Raw genomic sequence first — 19,637 nt, forward strand, 5'->3', positions numbered from 1 at the left:
AGTGAGGCTGCCAATCAAGTGGAGCAAGCTTCTTCCAAGGCAAGACAAATCATAGGTTGCATACGCAGGGGTTTCGTCAGCCGTAAGCCTGAAGTCATTATGCCTTTGTATAGATCCATGGTGAGACCGCACCTGGAATACTGTGTGCAATTCTGGAGGCCGCATTACCGTAAGGATGTGCTGAGGCTGGAATCGGTCCAGAGAATGGCCACCCGGATGGTCTCGGGACTGAAGGATCTCCCGTACGAAGAACAGTTAGATAAATTACAGCTATACTCACTCGAGGAGCGCAGAGAGAGGGGAGACATGATCGAGACGTTCAAGTATCTCATGGGCTGCATCGATGCAGAGGAGGATATCTTCTTTTTTAAGGGTCCCACGGCAACAAGAGGACATCCGTGGAAAATCAGAGGCGGGAAACTGCGCGGTGACACAAGGAAATTCTTTTTCACCGAAAGAGTGGTTGATCGCTGGAATGGTCTTCCACTTCAGGTGATTGAAGCCAGCAGCGTGCCTAATTTTAAGGCCAAATGGGATCAACATGTGGGATTTATTTGCAAAGTAAAGGGAGGGGAGGGTCATTAGGGTGGGCAGACTGGATGGGCCGTGGCCCTTATCTGCCGTCAATTTCTATGTTTCTAATGTCTTCCCTCAGCACAGCCTCTTCTTCCCCACTGCTGGAAATCTTTGATTTCTCATGAACCATTTTATTCATCGATGTACCTCTCATTCTCACAGATGCTGCTCAGTCTTGCCACCTCCTCTCTCAGATCCTTTACTTCCTTAATATGCGATTCAAGCTGAAGACAGTTTGCACATGGAAGCACTCCCTCTGCCTGGGTAACATTTTCTGTCTGCACAGAGACAGAAGCTGTAATCTTAGCAGCAGCTTTGGTGACACAGTTTCCCAGCCATACTGTGGTTGCAGAAGTACTTACACCTGGAAGAAAAAAAAAAAGTACAGAAAAATCCTAGCAAAGCAATGCCCTGTTCCTGGTTGGCTAAAGAGCCAAAAAAGCTCTGCCTTGGGGTGAGGAGGTGGAAATTAACCTCAGGGATCACCTGTCTAATCCCTAATAAAATCCTCAGAATGCAGTCTCAGACAAAGAGGCTAAAACTAGCCAGAGGTCTCTCTCCTCAAGGAGTATTTTTCAGTTAAGGTGAGAGGATTCACACCCCCATGAAATATAGCACACTGGGCCTGACGAAGTTTTCTAGGCCTCTCTCCCACTTCCTACTCCCCAGTGTCTCAAAAAAGTCCTAAACCTTTTAGTCAACAGCTCTTTCCTCAAGCAAATATATGGAAATTTTATATGCAGTTCATAGGTTGCTGTGAAAACTATCTTTAATGCTGGGCCTCTACAACTCTCTTAGAACCAGGCTTACTGAGGGTTAGGCACTAGGCCAGCATTCCTCTTCTCAAGGGTCACCTGTGGAGTCTGATCTCTAAGAAAGTCCTCAGAGTTCTATAAGGTCAATAAGAGGAGTTTGAACTATATGCGAAGACGGATTGGGAGCCAATTAGAAGCAACTTGAGGAGGAGGCTGATGTGAGCATAGCGACTGGCAGAATATAAGTTGTGCAGCAACATTTTGAACAGATTGAAGGGAAGAGAGGAGGTTAAACAGGAGACCAGTAAGAAGCAGGTTGCAGTAGTCTAGATGAGAGGTTATAAGGGTGTGGATAAGGGTTTTGGTAGTGTGCTCAGAGCGGAAGGGTTGAATGCTGGTGATATTATAGATAAAGAAGCAGCAGGTTTTGGTGGTCTGCTGCAGAGAAGAAAGAGGCATCAAAGATGACCTAGAGATTGCGAGCTGACAAGACAGGGAGGATGACACAGTTATCCAATGACATAGATAGTGTGGGGAGAGGAGAGGTAGGTTTGGGTGAAAGGATAAGCAGCTCATTCTTGGCCATGTTCACTTTTAAGTGGTGGCAGGACATCCAGGCAGCAATGTCAGACAAGCAGGCTGATACCAGGGCTTGGATTCCCGCAGTGATTTCTGGTGTATTGAAAGCTATGGAAGGAGATCAGCGCACCAAGGGAATGAGTATAGATGGAGATAAGAAGAGGTACCAGGACAGCCCTGGGGAACCCAAACTGATAGCATAGGATAGCAGTGGAGGAGGATCCACCACTGCATACACTAAAGGTGCAATGTGAGAGATAAGAAGAGATATAAGAAAGGACAGGGCCCTGAAATCCAAGTGAGGTTTCAAGACAAAAGGAGAGCCAAGAGTTGAGGTTTGTGAGAAAGGAAGAGAGGGACTTGTCAGGGGGTTGATAAATAACCACTATTCTGAGAGGTAGAGGAGGGAATAGCCAGATGGAGTGGATTTCGAAGAAAGAGAAGCAACGAGTCTGAGGTGGAAGAAGGAGTTCAAATGGGTGTCAGGTCAAAAGCGCGCTGGGACAAAGGCGCGCCCAGACAATTGAGCGCAGCGCACGCCGCTGCACCACTCTAAATTACTGTATTTAGTGCTCCGACAGGGGGGCGTGGGGGGGGAACCCCCCACTTTACTTAATAGACATCGCGCCGCGTTGTGGGGGGTGTGGGGGGTTGTAACCCCCCACATTTTACTGAAAACTTCACTTTTTCCCTGTTTTTAGGGAAAAAGTTCAGTTTACAGTAAAATGTGGAGGGTTACAACCCCCCATAACGCCGGCGCAATGTCTATTAAGTAAACTGGGGGGGTTCCCCAACAAAAACCCCCGTCGGAGCACCTAAAAACTGTAATTTAGAGCAGCACGGCGGTGCGCGCTGCACTCAATTGTCGGCGCGCGCTTTTGTCTTTCGCGCCGTTGTCTATGAACCGTTCAAATGTACAAGAATGTGAAGAGTAGCAGCCGAACACCACCTCCGCCCAACTGGGCCAGGTGTATGGGAGAGAAGTTAACCTCCATGACATAAGACAGTGATAGAAGCACAGTCTTCAGGACACAGCGATCATAATATGATCAAGTTCAAGGTTGAGGTAGGAGTGTCAAAAGGCAAGAGATCCATTGCGACAACTTTTAACTTCAGGAAAGGAAACTACGAAGCAATGAGAGAATTGGTAAGGAAGAAACTTAGGAACACTTCCAAAACATGGCTAACGGTAAATCATGCCTGGTCCTTCTTCAGGGACATGGTGAGCGAGGCGCAAAATCTGTATATCCCCAGATTCAGGAAGGGGTGTAAAAAGAATCGAACAAAAGACCCGGCGTGGATAACCAAAACAGTGAAGGAAGCGATAGGCAATAAGAAAAAATCATTCAAGAAATGGAAAAAGGACAAAACTGAGGGGAGCTGGAAAGAGCACAAGAAGCATCAAAAAGAATGTCACCGTGAGGTTCGGAAAGCCAAAAGAGAGTATGAAGAGAGGCTAGCCAGGGAAGCAAGAAATTTCAAACCATTCTTCAGATATGTTAAAGGGAAGCAGCCGGCTAGAGAGGAAGTGGGACCGCTGGACGACGGAGACAGGAAGGGAGTGGTGAAGGAGGAGAAGGTAGTGGCAGAAAGGCTTAACATGTTCTTCTCGTCTGTATTTACAAACGAAAACACGTCCAACATACCGGAACCTGAGCAATTCTTCAACGGAAGTCAGGCAGAAAAATTAACATCCATAGAAGTGAGCCTTGAGGACGTTCGTAGGCAGATAGAAAAACTAAAAACTGACAAATCCCCGGGTCCGGATGGCATACATCCAAGGGTTCTGAAGGAATTAAAGGAGGAGATAGCGGAACTACTGCAGCAAATTTGCAACTTATCCCTGAAAACAGGCGAGATCCCGGAAGATTGGAAGATAGCCAACGTTACGCCCATCTTTAAAAAGGGATCAAGAGGTGACCCGGGAAACTACAGGCCGGTGAGCCTGACTTCGGTTCCAGGGAAAATGGCAGAAGCACTGATAAAAGAAAACATCGATCAACATTTTGAAAAAAATGAACTTCTGATAACCAGCCAGCATGGTTTCTGCAAGGGAAGATCGTGCCTAACAAACTTATTGCACTTCTTCGAAGGGATCAACAAACGGATGGACAAAGGAGACCCCATAGACATCATATATCTAGATTTCCAAAAAGCCTTTGACAAGGTGCCCCATGAACGTCTACTCCGGAAACTGAAGAACCATGGGGTGGAAGGAGACGTACATAGATGGATCAGAAACTGGTTGGAGGGTAGAAAACAAAGGGTAGGAGTGAAGGGTCACTACTCCGACTGGAGGAGGGTCACGAGTGGTGTCCCGCAGGGCTCGGTGCTCGGGCCGCTGCTATTTAATATCTTCATAAATGATCTAGAAACAGGAACGAAGTGCGAGATAATAAAATTTGCGGACGACACCAAACTATTTAATGGAGCTCGGACTACAGAGGACTGCGAAAAGTTGCAAAGGGACTTGAACAAATTAGAAGAATGGGCGGCGAAATGGCAGATGAAGTTCAACATTGAAAAATGTAAAGTATTACATGTGGGGAGCAGAAACTCGAGGTACAACTATACAATGGGAGGGATGTTATTGAATAAGAGTACCCAGGAAAGGGACTTGGGGGTAATGGTGGACATGACAATGAAGCCGTCGGTACAGTGTGCAGCGGCCGCTAAGAGAGCGAATAGAATGCTTGGTATAATCAAAAAGAGTATTACAGCCAGAACGAAAGAAGTTATCCTGCCGTTGTATCGGGCGATGGTGCGCCCGCATTTGGAGTACTGCGTCCAATATTGGTCGCCGTATCTTAAGAAGGATATGGCATTAGTCGAGAGGGTTCAAAGGAGAGCAACACGTCTGATAATAGGTATGGAAAACCTGTCATATTCTGAGAGATTGGAGAAGCTGGTCTCTTTTCCCTGGAGAAGAGGAGACTTAGAGGGGATATGATAGAGACTTACAAGATCATGAAGGGCATAGAGAGAGTAGAGAGGGACAGATTCTTCGAACTTTCGAAAAATAAGAGAACAAGAGGGCATTCGGAAAAGTTGAAAGGGGACAGATTCAAAACAAATGCTAGGAAGTTCTTCTTTACCCAACGTGTGGTGGACACCTGGAATGCGCTTCCAGAGGACGTTATAAGGCAGAGTACGGTACTGGGGTTCAAGAAAGGATTGGACAAATTCCTACTGGAAATGGGGATAGAGGGGTATAGATAGAAGATTACTGCACAGGTCCTGGACCTGTTGGGCCGCCGTGTGAGCGGACTGCTGGGCACGATGGACCTCGGGTCTGACCAAGCAGAGGCATTTCTTATGTTCTTATGTTATGTTCAGAGCCAGGTTTCAGTTAATGCAAGCAGATGGAGAGAGTGAGAGAGAAAAAAAAAACTGTGGGCATAAACACGCTTGTTGGAGACAGAGCAGGCATTCCGCAGGGCACACAAGAAAGGGAGAGAAGAAGGGGAAAAGAGAGGAATAGAGATTGGAGATGCTGCGGAGGGACCTGCATGAGTATGGTGGGACTTGATTAGGAGAGTCAAACAAGAAATTCACTAGAATTATAATAAGAAAACCAAAATATCAACCAGTATGGACCCCTATGAAATCAGTTAGCTTAGCGGAGTTTTAAAAAAAGTTTGGTTAATTTCCTAAAAAAGAAGATGACTTGGGGAAATCCACTGCTTATTCCTAGGATAAGCAGCATAAAATCTGTTTGACTACTTGAGATCTAGCTAGATAGTTGGGACCTGGGTTGGCCACTGTTGGAAACAGGATATTGGGCTTGATGGACCTTTGGTCTGTCCCAGTATGGTAATTCTTATGTTATCACTGCAACACCAAAGTGGAGAAAAAGAGACCTTGGAATTCATGTAACCTCTTACTTCAGCACAAAGACACTCAAATTGGGCATATCACAATCATTGGTCTCTTGAAAAAACTCCAGAAAATACAAGAAAAAAAATAAATTATTCTTTCAGAATGCAGTTCACTTAAACATGAAGGCACTACAGGACCACATAAATCCCAAAATCACCAAAATTGGTTCAAACTACAAAAAGCAGAATTGTTAAAAGTCACAAGAAGGCAGTTCACACACACAAGGTTCAATCAGCCAGACTCGACAGCTGCCCTGTTTTGCACAAAGCTGTTTCAAGAGTCCTGGCGAAAATCTTCCCCTTCTATTCAAAAAACAAAGAAAAGAAATTGTCCTGCATAGGCTCATCAACAGCTGACAGCCTCCATCGATCAGCCTGCGACTTAAATCCTTTAGTCAAACTTCGAGTCAGCCGCTTACACCACAGTGCAGTGTCATGATTTCATCATGTTGAAAACACCTCCACCCCCGAAATAATAATTTCTGGTTGATTTTTTTAATTTTCATACCTGATTAGTAGAACCAGGATTGGGATTGATGTCCCCAGCAGAGAGCAAAAGAAGGAGCAAGAAGTTATGGACAAGTGTAGAAGAGGCATGGGGGTGGCGCCATGGACGAGATACATGCAGGGAGAGTGGGGATGGTTCAATGAAAGGGAGAAAGTTTTGAAGCTTTAGGGTTGTGAAGAGAGTTGAAGATAAAAGTGAGGGTGAGGTGATGAATTCAAAGAGTAAGTGACATGGTGGTGAGGCGTTTAATGGTTGGGGGGGTGAAAAGATAGATTGGGAAATATCAGTAGCAGGAGGAAGAGGTGTATAGGAGCCATAGAGGGGAAGGAGTGGGCACCTGGTGCCACTTTAGTAGGCTTAGATTAGTGAGATTTGTGAGGCAATGGTGACCCAGCCTGTGTGGTCAAGTTGTCTTGGAATTAGTATCATAGAGTGAGGTGAAAAGAAGCTAATAGAAGTGGACCTACCGGGAGGGTTTGCATGCAAGAAGCATGATAAACATAACATAAGACTTTATTTATATACCGCAAAATGCCTTTCGGTTCGATGCAGTTACAGAAAGTGGATACAACAAAAAATAATTTTTTTTTTTAACATTTGCAACCATTTGGATGCAATACTGAGGCACAAGGAAATTCCCTGTCTGTCCCTGATAAAATGTGCAGCAGAGGAGAAGGTGTGGGTAAAAATAAATCTACAGTCCCCACAGGCAAATAAGGATCAGGAAGTTTGCAATCAGGGCTAGATGCTGACCATCCGAGTCGCTGTTGGCCGATTTTTTTGGCTGATTGTGGAACAGCAATCAATGTTCCAAGTTTCCATGCAAATGATTTGCATGGAGGTTTGCTGTAATCGCATCCCATCAGTCACTCTGAGAGCAGCTTCCACACATGTGCCCCCCGAGGTCCTCCTGAAACTCCCCCATACCTTAAAAATTGATGACAGCAGGATGGATGTCCAGTCTCTCCTGCTCTCCAGGTCCACCACTCCAAAATGGTGGGTCTTCCCCTTCCTGGGTTCCTCACTCTGTATCCTGAGTCCCGCGTGGGCCCAGGCTGGAGTGCGAAAAGCTTGCTTCTGCCTTGTGCACTGCTGGCCACGAGATCTAAGGCAGTCATCCAGCGAGGGAGGGGCTAAGCACAGGGCAGGAGCGTGGAAATTATGCTTCTGCCGATATACCACTGAACCACCAGGATTTAAAAAGGTACGGGGGAGTAGGGTAAAAAATTGTTAGTCAGCTGGGATGGATCCCTCCTATCCCGGCCTACCACTAGACCACCAGAGGGGGAACATGTTACAGAGCCTGGAAGGGAGGAGGGGACAGGGTGCAGAGCCTGGCAAAGAGTGTGGGGTTGGGTGCAGAGCCTGGTAGGGAGTGAGGGGGCCTGGGTGCAGAGTCTGGGAGGGAAGGGGGCTGGGTTCAGAGACTGGTGGGAGGGCTGAGTGCAGAGCCTAGAAAACTAGAAGAGTGCTTGAACCTTAAAGTCTCTCCTCATTTGTCAATGGCAGTGATGATGGTTTTTAATACCGATGTTGACTTTAAATGGTTGAAATATTATTCTGCTATATTTTATTATATATATTAGTTCACCATTTAGTTCAGAATATTTTTTATTGTCCTCTAAACCTAGGTGCATCTTATGGTCAGGTGTATCTTATAGTGTGAAAAATATGGTAATTAGAATCTTGCAGAGTAAGTATAGCCCTGTATGCAGCTAATGGATGCCTTCCTTCTTATTTCAGATGGAGTGGGCCATTTTGTCAGAACCCAAACTCACTTACTAAAGATTAACAATCTTTCCAGGCTTAGGGTTACCACATGTCTGGGAAAACCTGGACATATCCTTTTTTAGAGGATTGTCTCGGTGCCTGGATGGATTTTCAAAACCCAGCAGTTTGTCTGGGTTTTGGAAGGTCCCGAGCTTGGGGCTTGGTTTGGAGGGCCTCCAAGCATACATGAATGCAACATGGTGACATCATACTCATGCACACACACATGTGATGTCATCGCATTGTATCTGCGCAGGCTCGGGAGCCCTCCAAATGCAGTCCAGACTCAGGGAAGAAGAGATGAGGTTTATGGAGGGTGGGGCTGGGGTGGAATGGGGCAGGGCTGGGGGCAGAATGGTGTAGGGCCACTTATCCTCTTATTTCATGAACAAATCTGGTAACCCTAGCCAGGCTGGAATTTTCCTGACACTCTCCTTGGGTTCACTGGATTGCCTTACTTCTCTGGCCACAAGGCTCCAAGTCATAAAGAATCCATGTCTCACTATTCAATTTCTCTGATTCAAAGGTGTTGATAGCAGAAAACTCCCAGACTGTTTTGTAATAGGACCTGAAAAATCAAATTTTATTCACCTTTTCCTATGTCCTGAAGCCAGGGGCCACCCTGCGCCTAGCACATCCCCTTGATGAAGGTACTATCAGCTGGTTCAGTTTCTTTCTCTCCTTTTTTTCTGCTAGATGTTTCTCATGCCTGGGGAAAGAAAAGTAAAAGGAGTGACATTTAGTAAGAAAAATAACTATTCTGTGCCTCTAATGATGTTCCTCCTGCTCTCTTATTTTCTGTTTCTTTCTACTTCTCTCTCCTATTTCTTTATCCCCACTCCCTCTTTCTGTGGCATCCTTTCATTCACAAACACTTTCAGTTACATCTTATCTTTCATAAACCAAGTACTTCATCATGGGACCAACACCTATTCCAGTGCAACAGGTGAGACATTCTAGACATTGTGACAGGAATCCGGCTAACCCTACCAGGAACAGGGAGAAAATCCCTGTAAGCCCCATTAAAAACCCTGTTACCAGATTTAGGAAACATCCTGAACAGTTTAGAAATCCTGTACACAACTTTAGAAAGGAGCTCGTCCCTTTAAGAGTGTCCAGAACTCAGGCTGACATTGAGAATTCAGGGCCCTTTAAGAGCTTGTCTATACCTGCTAGGAGGGGGTGTGGCTGGTTGCCGAGGCTCCCATTTACTGAGCTTTCCTCGTCAGAGAAAGGGGAGAAACAGCTGGAACAAGCAGCTGATCGTAAGCTGGGGACACAGTATTGTTAGGAGACTTCAATACGTCTGATGTGGATTGGAACAAACTTTCCTCTGCGACCAGCAGCAGCAGAAGGCTATTAACCTCTATAAAGGGAGCAAGATTCAGGCAAATGGTATTAGAGCCCACTAGGGATCAGGCGATACTGGACCTGATACCAATGGAGAAAGCGTCACAGAGGTCTCGATAGGCGACACGTTGGCCTCCAGTGACCACAACATGGTATAGTTCAACCTCAGGAAAGGTTTCACTAAATCAAACACATTAACCAAGGTCCTCAACTTTAAGGACACAAACTTCAAAAGCATGTGAGATTTCGTCCATCAGGCACTACAAAACCAAGCAGAAACAGATAATGTAGAGGTAATGTTGTCAACTCTGAAAACAACCATACTCGAAGCAACCAACCGCTATATAAAATCAGTAAGTAAACGGCGAAGAAACAATAAACCACAATGGTTCTCTGCGGAGATCTCAGACCTCATAAAAAAAAAGAAAAGAGCATTCATCTCCTACAAACAATCAGGGAAGCAGGAATCCAGGGAAGACTATCTGGCCAAGTCAAAAGCAGTCAAAACAGCAGTCAAAGAGGCCAAATTCCGAATGGAGGAGAATCTAGCGAAGAACATCAAGAAGGGCGATAAATCCTTCTTCAGGTATATTAGTGACAGAAACACAGATGGGATAGTACGCCTTAGGAAACCTGACGGGAACTAAGTAGAATTGGACTCCGATAAAGCCAAAATCTTAAATAAATACTTCTGCTCAGTCTTCACTTGCGAGGCGCCGGGATCCGGCCCTCAGCTGCAGACAAGGGAAAGCTCGGAAGATCTGTTTCGAAATTTCGAGTTTACGCCCAGCAGTGTCTACTATGAGCTATTAAAACTCAAGGTGAACAAAGCTATGGGACCAGACAAACTACACCCCAGGGTGCTCAGGGAGTTAAGTGACGTCCTGGCGGAACCGTTATCCGCGCTCTTCAATCTTTCCCTAAGTACAGGAAGAATCCCGTTGGACTGGAACTAACGTCATTCCACTCCACAAAAAATGATGCAGGATGGAGGCTGCGAACTACAGACTGGTGAGTCTCACATCAATATGGAAACTCTAATCAAATGCCAATTGGATACGATCCTGAACGAGGAGAATCTACAGGATTTACAAAGGGAAGGTCCTGCCAATCCAATCTGATCAGCTTCTTTGACTGGGTAACAAGGAAGCTGGATATAGGGAAGTCCCTGGACATTGTGTACTTGGACTTCAGCAAAGTATTTGATAGCGTCCCATACCACAGGTTATTGAGCAAGATGAGTTCGATGGGATTAGCTGAAACATTAACTGCATGGGTTAAGGACTGGCTTAGAGGTAGACTTCAAAGGGTGGTGGTAAACAGCACCCCCTCCGAAACGACGGAGGTGATCAGCGGAGTGCCGCAGGGCTCAGTCTTGGGCCCGATCCTATTCAACATCTTCGTAAGAGACTTGGCTAAGGGGCTTCGAGGTAAAATTACGTTATTCGCCGATGACGCCAAACTGTGCAACATAGTAGGCAAGAGCACAATAGACAAAAGCACAGTGCCTGACAAAAGCTCAATACCCGACAATATGACACATGACCTACTCCTACTGGAGCACTGGTCCAGGACTTGGCAACTAAGTTTCAATGCCAAAAAATGCAAGGTCTTGCAAATTGGCAGCAAAAATCCATGCAGGACTTACACCCTAAATTGTGAGACCCTAGCAAGGACTGTAGTAGAACGAGACTTGGGGGTGATCATTAGTGAAGACATGAAGACTGCCAATCATGTGGAGAAAGCTTCATCCAAGGCTAGACAAATCATAGGTTCTATCCGTAGAAGTTTCGTCAGCCGTAAGCCCGAGGTCATAATGCCATTGTACAGATCCATGGTGAGACCCCATCTGGAATACTGTGTACAATTCTGGAGGCCATATTACCACAAAGATGTGCTGAGAGTTGAGTCGGTTCAGCGAATGGCCACCCAGATGGTCTCAGGACTCAAGGATCTCCCGTATGAGGAACGACTGGATAAGTTGGATACTCACTCGAGGAACGCAGAGAGAGGGGAGACATGATTGAGACGTTCAAATATGTCACGGGCTGTATCGAGGTGGAAGAAGATATCTTTTTTCTTAAAGGTCCCATGGCAACAAGAGGGCATCTGTTGAAACTCAGGGGTGGGAAATTTCATGGTGACACCAGAAAATATTTTTTCACCAAAAAGGTGGTTGATTGCTGGAATAGTCTTCCACTACAGGTAATTGAGGCCAGCAGCGTGCCAGATTTTAAGAAAAATTGGGATTGGCACGTGGGATCTCTTCATGGAGGAAGTTAGGGGGTGGGTCATTAGTGTGGGAAGACTAGATGGGCCGTGGCCCTTTTCTGCCGTCAGTTTCTATGTTTCTATGAAGCCAGTCCTTCCAGCTGAACCAAGGCAGTTTCTCTGAGGACTGGGAGATGGAGGAACTGGAAGACAGCCATACCAAACCAGTCTTAGAAGCCCAGCCTGAGGACTATGATATGGAGTGCCAAGAGGACTATGTTTTGCCTGACTGGGAAGAACAGCAGATGGACTATGAGTAGGCTGTTAAGCCAAGCAGTTTTAATTCACTGGAGTTTGCATTCTGGCCTTTTGTTTTAAAGCCTGCCAGAGTATTATGCTGGGGACATTGCGGGGCTCTAGCCACCCCAGGAACTGTAGAAACCAGTAGCTGAAAGTTTTAAGTTTTATTTTTGGAGCAGCTTGTGCACTGCCCTGAGCCTGTCTTTTGGGAGGGCAGCAACACCTGTGGTGTACAAGCCTATCTCCTCCCAGCCTGTTGGGGATTTGGCTCTACCCAACAGGGCCACAGCCAGAGCCAGGGAGAGTGTTTTTCAAAGGAGAAATGTTTGACTAATGCACTGTTTTGATAGGCCTAAGAGTGAGGTCAGAAGGAAAAGTTTTAGACTTTTGTTTGTGGACTAGACTGAGTCTAAAAACATGGCTTGCGCTAAGGTGGAACTTGTTTGTTTCCTAATAAGAATTAACAGAATTCCTAGAAGCCTTTTTCTTTTTGCTCGTGCCATTACTGCAATTATGTTTGAAGTTTGTTTACCATTAAAGTGTTTTGCCTTATTCAGCCAGGGAATCTCAGTGTGCAATCTTTGGGAGGCACTGAAAGCTGTGTTCCACCACCTTTATTCAAACTCTGGGACTGGGATTTAGAGGGGCAACAAGGCCTAGCCAGAATCTTGTCCTACAACATGTGGATTACCTCCCAATGGCTGCAAACCATCTGCAGAAGAAATCTACTCTGGACCTTTTCTCTGACCCTCCTGTACTTCATTGAGAGCTCTACTGCCATCTGTAGTTCCTTTGTTTCTGCCGAAGGTGGTGTTGGCGTTCCATGTTAATCAGGAAGTGCGTTTATCTGTTTTTCAGCCTACCGGTTGTAGGAAGCAAGATTGTACTTTGAAGAAGTTGGACGTGCACAGAGTTCTGCGTTTTCTAGAAGTCACAAATGAGTTTTGTCTCTCTGACCATCTGTTTGTGCTGACTCATTCTTCTAAGTGAGACGCTCCTGCTTCCAAGCCACTATTTCCAGAGGGATCTGTAAGGCCATTTTGTCAGCCTACATTCTTTGTGGTAAACAGTCTCCTGTTTCTGTTAAAGCACATTCTACCAGAAGTATGACCTCCTCTTGGGCTGAGGCTAGGGCGATCTCCCCTGAGATTTGAAGAGCAACTACTTGGTCCACTCTGCACAAGTTTGCCAAATTTTACACAGTGGATGTGGTGGCAAGACAGGACTCTGCCTTTTGTTCCTCGATCTTGCGGGTCAGCACAGTCAGCCCATCCTAGATTTTTGGAACTGCTTTTGTACGTCCCACATGTCTAAAATGTTTCACTATTGCACTAGAAAAAGAGATTAAGTCCTTACCTTAATAATATCTTTTCCAGTAGATAAGTGAGACATTCTAGACTCCCACCCTGTCCTTCCCACGCCTGCCTGCTGTCTTGTTCTGTTTATGCTTCTCCAAGTTGTTTCTTGAATGCCAGACATCCAATTTTGGGCCTTGAAAAATTCTATAAATATTCTATAAAGTGCTCTCCTGAGTAGAGAATGACATGGGGGACAAATTTTTCCCCGTCCCCGCAGGAACTCAATTTTCCCGTTCCATCCTGAGTTTTGTCGCTGTCCCAGCCCCCATTTATATAAGCTTTGCCTTAACTGCACAAGCCTCAAATACTTATGATTTTAAAGTGTTTGAGGCTTGTGCAGATGAGGACAGACCTTGCAGGAATGGGGCGGGGACAGGAAAAGAACTTGCTGGTATGGGAAAATGAGTTCCCATGGGGACAGGGAAATTTTGTCCCTGCATCATTCTCTACTCCTGAGCTCCTTTGATGCTTTTGTTGGTTGTTGGCTGTTTGTTGTTTAAATATTCTTTTTTGAGCCGAACAGTTGATTCTTGGAAATGTTAGAGCTTTTTGTGCTTGGGTACTAACTATAGGTGGCAGTAGAGCTCTCAGTGAAATACAGGAGTGTCAGAGAAAAAATACAGAGTGGATTCCTTCTGCAGATGGCTCGCGGCCATTGGGAGATAACCTACATGTCTAAAATGTCTCACCTATTTACTGGAAAAGATATTATCAAGGTAACGAGAGTAAACATGTTCTTTTAGTCAGTATTTACAAAAGAGGACACATCCAACGTACCGGAAACTGAACAAATCTTCAAAGGAGACCAAGCAGAAAAATTAACATCCATGGAAGTAAGCCTCGAAGACATTCACAGGCAGATAGAAAAACTAAAACCTGACAAATCATCAGGCCCAGGCAGAATCCACCCTAGGGTACTGAAAGAACTGAAGGAGGAGATAGCGGCACTACTACTGCAAGTCTGTAATCTATCCCTAAAAACAGTTATGATCCCGGAGGATTGGAAAATAGCCAATGTTATGCCCATCTTTAAAAAGGGATCAAGAGGTGACCCGGGTAACTACAGACCTGTAAGTCTGACCTTGGTTCCAGGGAAAATGGCAGAAGCGCTGATAAAAGAAAGCATCGAGGAGCATCTAGAAAGGAATAAACTTATGATAACAAGCTTGGCTTCTGCAAGGGAAGATCATGCCTGACGAATTTATTGCACTTCTTCAAAAAAATTAACAAACGGATGGACAAAGGGGACCCCATAGAAATCATATATTTAGACTTCCAAAAAGCCTATTACAAGGTACTTCATGAACGCTTACTTCGGAAACTGAAGTACCATGGAGTGGAAGGAGACGTACACAGATGGATCAGAAATTGGTTGGCGGGTAGGAAGCAGAGGGTAGGAGTGAAGGGCCACTACTCGGACTGGAGGGGGGTTACGAGTGGTGTTCTGCAGGGGTCGGTGATTGAACCGCTGCTGTTCAATGTATTTATAAATGATCTGGAAACAGGGATGAAGTGCGAAGTAATAAAATTTGCAGACGACACCAAACTATTTAATGGGGCTAGGACTAAAGAGGACAGCGAAGATTTACAAAGGGACCTGAACAAGCTAGGGGAGTGGGCGACGAGATGGAAGATGAAGTTTAATGTAGAGAAATGTAAAGTCTTGCAAGTAGGGAGCAGAAACCCGAGGTACAGCTACACGATGGGAGGGCTGTTACTGAGTGAAAGTATCCAAGAAAGAGACTTGGGGGTAGTAGTGGACAAGACCATGAAACCGTCGGCACAGTGCCCAGCGGCCGCTAAGAAAGCGAATAAAATGCTAGATATAATCAAGAAGGGTATTACAACCAGAACGAAAGAAGTTATCCTTCCGTTGTATCGGGCGATGGTGCGCCCGCATCTGGAGTACTGCGTTCAATATTGGTCGCCGTATCTAAAGAAGGATATGGCGATACTCGAGAGGGTTCAGAAAAGAGCGACACATTTGATAAAAGGTATGGAAAACCTGTCATATGCTGAAAGATTGGAGAAACTGGGGTTCTTTTCCCTGGAGAAGCGGAGACTTAGAGGGGATATGATAGAGACTTACAAAATTATTAATGGTATAGAAAAAGTGAAGAGGGACAGATTCTTCAAGCTTTTGAAAACTACAAAAACTAGAGGGCATTCGGAAAAATTAAAAGGGGACAAATTCAGAACCAATGCTAGGAAGTTCTTCTTCACCCAACGGTTGGTGGACACCTGGAATGCACTTCCAGATGACGTGATACGACAGGGTACGGTATTGGAGTTCAAGAAGGGATTGGACAATTTCCTGAACATAAGAATTGCCGCTGCTGGGTCAGACCAGTGGTCCATCGCGCCCAACAGTCTGCTAATGCGGCGGCCCCCAGGTCGAAGACCTGTGCCCTAACTGAGACCAGCCCTACCTACGTTCGTTCTGGTTCTTTCAAACAGTCTCTCCACTGGTGGATGCTCTCTTTCAATCTCTCCAGAGGTTTACTGTTTCAAACGCCCCCCTCATCAGAAGGTCCTTACCACAGATTCCTCGACCTACGCTTGGGGGGCCCATCTCAATGATCTCCGTACTCAAGGTCCAGCAAAGATTGTTGGAGCCACGTAAATCTGTTGGAACTCAGAGCGATCAACGTCTCAAAGCTTTTCAACATCTTCACGATCAAGTAGTCCTCATTCATACAGACAATCAAGTAACCATGTACTACGTCAACAAACAGGTAAGAACAGGATCTTTCCCTCTTTGCCAGGAAGCTTAGAAGGTTTGGAATTGGGCAATCCTTCACAACTCCTTTCTGAAAGTGGCCTACATTCAAGGAGAGAAAAACTGTTTGGTGGACAAATTGAGTCGTCTTCTACAACCTCACAAATGAACACTCAATTCCTCGGCTCTCCATCACATTTTTTCTCAGTGGGGGATTCCTAAAATATAATTTGAGAATAGTTTGTTTTTCCAATTCTGATTTAAAAGTAACCAGTAGAGTAGCTTGCTTAGTTATAAAATCCCTACAACAGGGCTGCCCAAGTCCGGTCCTCGAGATCTACTGGCAGGCCAGGTTTTTTGGATATCCACAATGAATATGCTTGAAAGAGATTTGCCTGCACTGCCTTCTTGGTATGCAAATCTCTCTCTCTCATGCATTCATTGTGGATATCCAGAAAACCTGGCCTGCCAGTAGATCTCAAGGACCGGACTTGGGCAGCCCTGCCCTACATGATTCTAAGAATTAGGAAATATTTAAACTATCTGGTGATACTGACTGATCCAATCCCCACCTCTTCAGCAATATATTTGGAGCTCCTGGAGATGTAATAAAGATGATCAGGTGTGAAAGAATCCACCTGAGTATATTCAAGAACATCTCTTATGTACATCTTCAGGAGCGCCAATGGTGCCAAGTAATGGGAGATAGGAAAATTCAAGAACCTAAGGTTCCTAGATCTCATATTATTTTCCATCTTTTCTAATTGAAAATGTAACAAAGTACTATCTTTAATCGGGGCTATGCTATGTCCTTTAGGGCTGAGAAATGTTTAATATGCTAGGAGTTGATTTTACTATGTCAAATTACAACATCAGATTTTGTCTATTTTTGGGATATTTTGCTTTTCAATATTATATATGTTTTTTATGTGCAACACTTAGATTTTAAACGGTTTATAAAATTTTTAAATAAATAAATATTTGAAGTTGCTGACAATTGCAAGGTAGACACTGAGAAATCTTATTTATCCAATTTAGTTCCAATTAAGGTTAATTGAGTCTCATGTTCAGTTACTTTTATAGCTTTGATTAGTCACCCATCAGCAATCTGGTGGGTGAGACTGTGAACAAGCAATGATGGTCTCTTTACACAGCTTCTCTGTGATATTTCACTGGGATATAGTTGTGGGTCTGAGCGTTCACTATTAAGCACATATCATATTTTGTGTGTTCATTTTTTATATATACAAAGATTGATAGATTGCTGATGGGTGACTAATCAAAGCAGTATTTTCAGTATCACCCTTGTTTTGTCATTATAATTCACTCTCATAATAAGTTTAATACAGTTACTTTTATAGTCATATCGGAAGAGAACTGACACAACTTAGAAACAGTGCCTTGTAATGAGGCTTCAATTCGATTCACTACCAACCAGACATATTTATCCTCAGTAGGAAAACTTATATTTGACCTCAGTAACATTGGTACCCGAGTCCAAAACTGGGGGCTAGTTATTCCTATACATTTCTTGAACCCTTTTAGACATGAAGGGAAAAATGACCAATGCAAAGTCAAAGAGCTCGATGGTCCAAGGAGCTCGATTGAAAGGTATACCCAAAAATGTTGACACTCCCTGGATTGAAAAAGGGCCTCAAAGAGGCCCAAAGGCCAAAAATAAAAAAATTGACAGAAATGAACCAAACTCGAAGAAAATAGTAGAAAAAAAAAAGAAAGATTAGGTTCTTACCTCGATAATCTCATTTCATGTCGATGTATATAGTAGTCCTGCACATTAGGGTTATCCATCTGAACCTGCAAGTTGCTTGCAGAATGCTGTCAGTCATCTTTTTAACTCCACCTCCTTCCCAGTCAGCTGCTCCTGCCCTCTCAGTTTATAAAAGCAGTCAAGCACCACTGTAATGAGAGATATAACTGAAAGGAAGGAAATGGGGAAACTCCCCAATAATGCACTTCTGTTCTGCTCTGTAACCAGTATACCAAGTAGCAGTATTAAAACTAATACAAAAACTGTGTGCAACTTGGTTAGTTAGAGATGGGCATTTAGGAAGGGGTGGGTGCGTATGTAACAGTCTTTATTGTCGAGGGCTCCCCTTTGGGTGATACCTTGGTTGCCGGCAGATACAATTCGGGAACTGGCAACTATTGATCATCCTATTTTGAGTCATGTGTTGCTGTTCTGGGTGACGCTTTGTAATCAACTGTTGGGATCCTGGGAGTATTTTCTGGGTACGGCTATAGCTTATGCACCTCACTTTGTCCCCAGTGAAATTGATAAGGTTTTTCTTATTTGGGCAAATCAGGGGCTCCAAACCTTAGGACAATTGTGGGTTGATGGGGAGTTGGCCTCTTTTTCCTATCTAGAATCTGAGTATGGCATGGTAGCTAGAGATTTATTCCACTATAGACAATTGTGTGCTTTCCTTCTTAGGAGAGTGCTCCCAGAGCTGAGTCAGACCCCCTCACTGTTAGAGCAGGCTTTCTTAAAGGGTTCAGGCACGGGCACAATTACGCATTTGTATAATGCTATTCTACAGTATATTCCTATCCCTGTTCGTTATAAAGCTGAGTGGGAGCATGAGTTGGGCAGGGTTTATACCACTAGGGAATGGGAGCATCATTTGGGCTCCTTGCTTCGTGTATCTATTGCCAGCTCTATGGTGGAAAATGGATATAAAATGCTATACCAGTGGTATTATACCCCTGTACGGCTGACAGCTATGTTTGGGAGGGGTACGGATCTGTGCTGGAGGCAATGTAGATCTTCCGGTTCCTTTATACATGTTTGGTGGCTTTGTCCTCCAGCACAAGCCTGTTGGGCACGGGTGGTGGGCTTCATTTCTGAAGTATTGAGTTTTCCGTTTGTTCAGTCTGTAGAATGTTGCTTGCTCAATATTATGCCGCGAAACTTGCTGTTGCGCTATCATAAATGGATAGCTGTGTAATGACTGTGGCACGTTTGTTGTTAGCTGCTGCTTCCTCCTGTGGAGGCGGTGCATCATAAAGTGCATTAAGTATATAATATGTCTAAGCTTACAGCTCTACGCAGGAATCGCATGGGATCTTTTCAAAAAATTTGGTCTGCTTATACTGCGTGGAGGGAGGGAACTGTGTTTGAGCCCCTTTAAATGGTTGCTTTGGGAGTTTTCTTCCTATGTCTTTCCTCTGTTTGTATTGGGTTCTTCCCCCTTCTTTTCTATGAGCACTCACCTTGCTTTCTGCATTTTTTTCCCCTGAGGTGCTTTGGCTATTGGTTTGGGGGGTATCGGGGGAAGGGTTTTTGGGGGGTAGGGAGGGAAGGGGGTTTCAGATTGGGATAGGGTTGTTTAATGGGTTTTAGCCATGTACTAAAGAACTATGGCACATCTTTTGTATTCTGTGTGGCCCTGTGGTTATGTATACGCGATACCTTGTAGGTTGTGAATTATGGAGATTGCTTTGGTTTTGTATTGTATCTTAGCTGTTCATCTAATAATTTTTTTTATTCTTTATTCATTTTCAAATTTACAATAAGTGTAACAATATATCCAAACAAATTAACAATAAATATAACACTTAATAATCATCAATGGTACAAATAATATGCTCTTATCTCCCACCCTTCCCACCCTT

The 19,637-nt window shown here is 44.5% G+C and overlaps 1 protein-coding gene across 5 annotated transcripts in view; it reads right to left on the bottom strand.

Annotated features, from left to right (window-relative positions):
- FAM227A (family with sequence similarity 227 member A) overlaps window positions 1-19,637 on the bottom strand; it is a 317,179-nt gene that overhangs the window by 29,536 nt on the left and 268,006 nt on the right. For 4 of the 5 annotated variants that reach the window (XM_033929448.1, XM_033929446.1, XM_033929449.1 and 1 more), the window contains one exon: window positions 8,658-8,775. The exons of the other annotated variant lie outside the window; for it this stretch is intronic. In XM_033929448.1, coding sequence (XP_033785339.1) covers window positions 8,664-8,775 — 112 coding nt within the window. In that variant the 3' untranslated portion in view covers window positions 8,658-8,663. The remainder of the gene's footprint in view (window positions 1-8,657; window positions 8,776-19,637) is intronic. 5 annotated transcript variants of the gene reach the window in all.

Source organism: Geotrypetes seraphini, chromosome 2 (genome assembly GCF_902459505.1).
Source record: "Geotrypetes seraphini chromosome 2, aGeoSer1.1, whole genome shotgun sequence".
NCBI classification, from domain to species: domain Eukaryota; kingdom Metazoa; phylum Chordata; class Amphibia; order Gymnophiona; family Dermophiidae; genus Geotrypetes; species Geotrypetes seraphini.